The following is a 6330-nucleotide window of genomic DNA, read 5'->3' on the forward strand; positions in this document are numbered from 1 at the left end:
TACTATTTTTGTTCAAAAGATTGATCAAAACATAATTTATTACAACTTAGAACAAGCAGAGTTGTAGCATGCATCTGTCCATACCTTTGTAGACAATAAAAAAACTTTCATCATGTGCGAATATAAACAGCACCTCGTTATCCAAGTCTCATGAATTTTATCGACCTATTTCTATACTGCCTGAACAAGGCTGCTTTTCTATCTTCCTTTCTTGGCTGAAAGTTCAAAGAGTATCAACATGCTAGGCGAATAACTACATTAATCTACATTAATCAAGGTTCTTTATTCAGGTTTCTCCTCGCAAAAAAAAAGAGAGATATTCAGGTTTCCCTCTTCTAGTGTAACATATGTGAATGACTACATTAATCTACGCAAGTCAAGTAATGTGCCCAATACAATCAAGAGGCGCCTCTACGCGGCCCAAGGCCCCATAGCAGCTAAATAAAGAACCGAAGACAAATAAATGCAACAAAGCTAAAAGATCGTCTTAATCCTTGCTCACAAATGCCAACCACTATGATTGTACATGTGTCTCGAAGAACTGCTCAAGTTGTCTTACTCTCCAACAGTCATACCGAAGCCAAATTTGTAGTCTTTCTTCCAGTGATCAAGCTGCACGAGATTGTAGATAAAATCAGCCTTTTCTTGGGTAACGGTTCTTCAAATATAGAAAAGGATGCTGATATGTGAAATAACGGGAGCACATAATATTGCGAGGAAATTATTTCCAGAGGAGACATCAAACATAAAAACGGTAAAACTTATAAGACAATGTATGACAATGTGGCAGGAAGGTCAACAAGGTCCCTTGCAAGCAGGTAAACAACTGCACCATTTACAGTCTACTGGATGTCTGGATCCACCTCGTAATGGCCACAGCTGCGCTCACCATACTGTGATTTTACAGTAACAGTTGCAATCCAGGCCGCTTGTACACAAACCTACAGCCGAAAATGCATGCAAGTTCCCACCCTGCCCTGAATTTTATATTTAGTACAAACTTGAACTAAATCCTAAAAATTCCTAGGGTGACCCCCCCCCCCCACCCCTCTTCCAATCAGGCCCTTACAATGGCAGGGGATCCTGATCCACTAACTGAAAAGAAGGATTCCAAACAACCAAAGCCACAGTGAAGAGGGAATAGTGACCATAAGTAATGCCTTCTCAAATGTAAAACTCTGCTGCCTAGTGTGCTACCATCCTTCACGTAAAGGTGATCAAGCATCTGAGGACTGAGGTGTAACATTCCTTTCTTCTTAGGGTATAGTTCTATTCTGTCTTGAATCATGAGTTTTCATCCACAGATGTTACTACTACTTCCAGTTCATTAATTCAGACTTGAGATCACGAGTAAATCTATATTTCATCGACAGATGTTTCCACTACTTACAGTTCATTAATTCATACTTTGCTTCCCGCTTAAATAAAGATGTTAATAGAAGAAGCAGCAGCAAAACAGAAACAGACTAAGTGGTATAGTGAAGTTCTAGTATAGAATAATTAGTGGCACAAACTGACCTCTGCAGAAAGAAGAAAAGTAACACCTGGAGTCAATCGCTCCTCCAAAAGAGCAGAAACTATGCCATTGCTATCCAGCTTTCCCCTCAATCGACACTGCAATGTTGAGAAACAATATATTTTCGCTTATTTTTTCAGGTAAGGTCACCCAAGTTGAATACTTGAAAGCCCCTAAACCATTCAACATAATTCTTCTCTTAGATTGCATAAATTCTGTTGCGTTGGGTGGAACTTTTGGCTCTCGTGAAGTGGTTGAATATGCCCAAGCATTTGCAGTATATTATACATTCCAATATCATTCTGAACTCTGAAGCAAGGAACAAACAGGAAAGGTGAAGAACAAACTATCAAGGATACCTGTCTCAGCATATAATCATAACCAAAACTTGCTGTTACATCCTTTGTCATCTGATTGTACATGAAATCTGATGCAAGGGAAACCTGCACAAGGAAGATTATGGAACGAAGCTGCTAGTAAAGAAAAAATAAATATTCAAAATGATATGAAAGAACACTGACCTTTTCAGATATCTTCTGAACATAACTAAGTGAAACCATTCCAGTGGTGGCAATTTGTCCAGTTGCAACCTGCATGTATGTGATATGGATACTGATCAAAATATATGATTTCCCATTTTAATGTATATCCAAGCATCCAATGTCTTGTGCCAGTAGTGTACAACATGAGTTCTAACACTCTTATTACAATTCATTAAATGAGAAAGAAACTTTGCAAAGGCTCAAGACGGCACTAAACACATAAAGAACAACCTGATTTTACCAGATTAATTACAAGATATGAGCTTAAGTTAAAAACATATTTTCACTATGGCGCTCTTGCACAAGACATAAAGCAGTATACATGCACATTTTTAGCTTCAACCAAGGAAGTACAGCACTAGAATTTACTAGAAGCAGAAGCAGGTATTTAGTTAAATGGCACTGGAAAAATAGTAAACCTAGGTTTCTAAATGTAGCCTGATCCACTCTATTATGAATGACAGCTGCATGTTGGGCGACACATCATGGATAGTTTAAAGTTGTACACAAAGAAACTTACCATTTTCTTTGTGTCATAGCGAGCAACAAAACCAACTCCTGATTTTCTTTGCTGCCCAAGCCAAAAAGCTTCAGTTCCAAAGGAGAGGTTCTTTGTGACACTCTGAAATGCATAAAAAATATATATTGGTCTAAGATGTTAAGTATCCGGATGATGAAATGACAGAACAAAACATCTTTGCTGCAAATACTCTATCTGAAATGAATTTCTGTATATCCATCTTAAGTCTTAGCATTCCCTGCAGTTTCCTTCTCTCCGTCTCACTTAGACTCTCATGAAACAGGTACTTAACCTTAAGCAAGCATAGACCTATGTGATCCTTTCTACCCTGTAATCATCAGATTCAAAGAGAAAGCACCACTCTGTTGACTGCTTAAGCTGTATTTAGGGTGATAGGTTTATGCATATTCTACCGAGAAAGTTATTAGGATTCATTTGGCTTTGAAACACATGTGACTCCTCAAAACATAAATACCATCTTCTTTGGCAGGTAAACTTTGAATGGACAAAAGAGAAGTAATATCTCTGTATTGTATTCTACCGATCCCTTGCAAAGAACAGCAATGGGAATAGTCCAAATAGTATGGCTACTTACCAGTAGGAAACAGAATTATGAAGCATAGGTAAACAGTTAATGTTTTCATTTAGCATGGTATTGCGGCAGATACAGCACTTTGAACTTTCATGCTATTTCTATAAATGAGGATACTGCTATTCAGATTTTGTTAAAATACAACTGTCTTCAACATTTAGTCAAGGAGGTGAATGATAACACATTATATATTTATCATCAGATATGTGGCATAAATATAACGAAATGCAATAAATTGCTCGAATGATTTTTATATGAAAACATGCAAGTATGTACCTGGACATAGTTCCCTCCATAGAAGGCATTATTCCCGATTTGAAACTGAGATCTAAAATCTTTGCCCTGAAATCAAGGGTAAAAAAGCAATCAAGTTACAAAATAAAGCACATATTCAGATAGATAAATGATGGAATTATGGAAAGAAATTAAAAGATACACCAGATCAGGAGGAGGAAGCAAATAACATTTGTAAACTATCATATGAAAAATCTAAGCAAGCTGAAGTGTTATTCATTTCAAATGCAGAGGCATAAGAACACAACCAAAAACTAGAAGAAACATTTCAAAACCCTGCACAAGTTGGGGGTTTCAGAAATACACCCAGGACATGTTTTGTGCTAAATAGTAAATACCACCCCATAAGTATATTTGAGTTCGAGTACACTTGTTTTTCAGTTCAAATAACACCGACTATGTTGTTTCAACATTGCTGGGCCCAAGCCCAAGTAAGGAGGGTTGTGATAGGCTCGGCGAGCCAAGGTAAAACCCAGCCACTCTTATGGAGATAAAACCCAAAAGAAACACTCTTGTTTTACATTTTTTATCAAACTTGTACTGAACAAAATAAAATTAGGAAAAAAAGAAAAATATTTCTAACATGTGTGACCCAACATCTCTAATATATTCCTCAAACTATACAGTAAAAACAGAAGTAAATAGAGATGCATTAACAAATATAGATGGAAAAGAAAGGGATGAAACTGAAGAAAAAAGAGAATAATCAAAATCAAATTAAAAAGAGCAGAAGACACCAATAATATATTTGGAACAAAAGTACAGTAATGGGATTTGGGAAGTTATTTGATAAAAAAGATTCTGAAAACTAAGATCTTAAGCATCTAAATTTGTTTTTGGCACTAACCATGATTCATGCAGTAGGATACAGCGGATAAATGAATGTTATCATATTTTATTAAAATCATTTACAAATTTATTACTACAAATAAGATCAGGATTCAGGTGTCCTAAGTGGCAACATCCCAGAAAGACACATGTTCAAGTGATTGAGCATGTTCGCACTAAACTTTTACTCTAGTACCACAGCTCAATTCGTCTCCTTATCTGATTCAATGGGAGAGTGGCAAGAACTCCTAAGGTGTAAACCAAATTTTCAGCAGCATAACAGGTTCAAGTGAAGAGTTGATTTCTTTCTTTGCCAGATACAAAGTCCACAAAACATGATCCCGTCAATTTGATGCAAACAGAGCAACAGCAATGTAATGAACAATTTCCCTCATAAGAGAAAGGAGTTAGATACCATACTGTAGTTACTTGTTGAACCAAAAAAAGAAAAGCAATGTGCAACTGCTAATAGTGCCCATCTAAATGACCAAATAAGGGAGAAAAACTGACCTTATAATCAAAATTAAACATGCCTTGGGAGTAATGGGGCTCATTTGTCAACTGCAGAGCACCAAATAAGTCAACTAAGGAATTTAAAAACGGCATTAAGTAGAGCTGATCCCATACGATCATCAATGTGACTCGTGGTTACAAATGAATCACCTGAGCATTTATCTTCAGAGAAAGATTATCTGTAAGATCGCATTTGACACGTGCGTTCAGCCTTCCATCATGTGAGAGCCTCCCGATGAGCATCATCTACAAGGATCAAGGGTAAAAAAAACCCTGTAGATCACATAAAATGAACCTAGACATGCTCAGCACCGCTCTAATAGGGAAATGAATACAACCTTGGGATCAAGAAAGTTGGCGCCAAACTCGTAGTTGGAGGTGGGGATCTTGATCACATCACTCCCCTGTGCCGGGATCTCAATGGATCCCATTAACACACTGGTTCAAACAACGCACAGCATTTGTTACAACATCGCCAAATATCTAGTGATTTACATGAACAGAAAACAAAAGGAGGCACCGAGCTGGGCACCTGTGGCTTAATGCGAAGTATGGGTTGAGCATCTTGGTGAAATCGAAGCGCCCGCCCTCGAAAAGCTCTGGCTTTAGCGCCACTGCAACAAATGACAAGAACATCACATCGTCAAACGCAGGTGAGTCGCGGCGGCGATCGACAGCACAGATCAAACAAGGGCGGTGGCGCCGGAGACTTACTGAAGGCCTCGCGCTGGATCTCCTCGTAGGGGACGGGGCACGGGAGGTTCAGGTAGTCCACCTTCTCCTCCTCCTCCTCCTCATGGGGCCTCAGCGGTGGCGCGGCGTCGGCGGCCGCGAAGGGGGGAGGGGCCGCCGCGTAGGCGGTAGGCGGGGGAGGAGGGGCCGCGGCGTGGCTGACGGAGGAGCCCATGGCGGCGGCGGCGGCGGCGGAGCGCGCGAGTGGTTTGGGGTGGCGGCGGCGGCGGGGTCAATTCGCTGGGGTTTTGGGAGGGTTTTCTGCAGTTCCGCGGACGGCCGGCTCGCTACGGGCCGGACGCTGCTGGCGGTTGGATTTGCCTCGGGAGCGCGTAACCCTCCGATCGTGCGCGTGTTTTCACCCCCCTTCGCCTTGTGCAGTTGTGCTTCAAGTTGGCTTCACCGCCAAAGAACTGCACCCGCTTTGTCTCGCGCATCCGACCCCCACCCGCTTTGTCTCGCGCATCCGACCCGCTATGCCCGTGGATAAAAAATAGACTCACACCATGCCCGTCGGGTGTGGCACCTGTGGTTACCCGGACATGTACACAGGTAGGAATGCCATCAGTAAATTCAAAGTACAGTACATAGTGTTGTTCACTAACAAAATTTTGGAAAAAAGTGTACATATTATTAGGGTCTTTCAATTTCACAAAATTACTATTATGAAGACTCAATGCCATTCTGAATCTCATACTTACCCAATATGATCGCATAACACCTCTAAATCATCCATATCCCTCCTACATGAAGGAGCTCCCTTGCGGAGCTAGGGTGTAAAATGAACATATGT

General features: G+C 40.4%; 1 protein-coding gene across 1 annotated transcript; it reads right to left on the reverse strand.

Annotated features, from left to right (window-relative positions):
* Nucleotides 1-264: 264 nt before the first annotated feature.
* On the reverse strand, nucleotides 265-5880 carry LOC133910022 (mitochondrial import receptor subunit TOM40-1-like). Its single transcript, XM_062352548.1, has 11 exons — nucleotides 5520-5880; nucleotides 5338-5419; nucleotides 5144-5243; nucleotides 4956-5051; nucleotides 4803-4853; nucleotides 3447-3512; nucleotides 2579-2680; nucleotides 2038-2106; nucleotides 1876-1959; nucleotides 1519-1614; nucleotides 265-612 (listed from the first exon to the last, which is right to left on the reverse strand). The coding sequence occupies exons 1-11, from the start codon at nucleotides 5710-5712 to the stop codon at nucleotides 556-558; spliced, it is 996 nt and encodes a 331-aa protein (XP_062208532.1). The 5' UTR covers nucleotides 5713-5880; the 3' UTR covers nucleotides 265-555.
* Nucleotides 5881-6330: the final 450 nt, after the last annotated feature.

The sequence above is a fragment of the Phragmites australis genome, chromosome 1 (assembly GCF_958298935.1).
Source record: "Phragmites australis chromosome 1, lpPhrAust1.1, whole genome shotgun sequence".
Taxonomy (NCBI): Eukaryota; Viridiplantae; Streptophyta; class Magnoliopsida; order Poales; family Poaceae; genus Phragmites; species Phragmites australis.

Excerpts from the sequence above, each read along its gene's own strand:
- LOC133910022 (XM_062352548.1), bottom strand. The coding sequence starts at position 5,712 with ATGGGCTCCTCCGTCAGCCACGCCGCGGCCCCTCCTCCCCCGCCTACC. Across the intron at positions 5,420-5,519 it reads GATCCAGCGCGAGGCCTTCA|TGGCGCTAAAGCCAGAGCTT; the intron begins GTAAGTCTCCGG and ends CATTTGTTGCAG. Across the intron at positions 4,854-4,955 it reads CTCTGAAGATAAATGCTCAG|TTGACAAATGAGCCCCATTA; the intron begins GTGATTCATTTG and ends GGTGCTCTGCAG.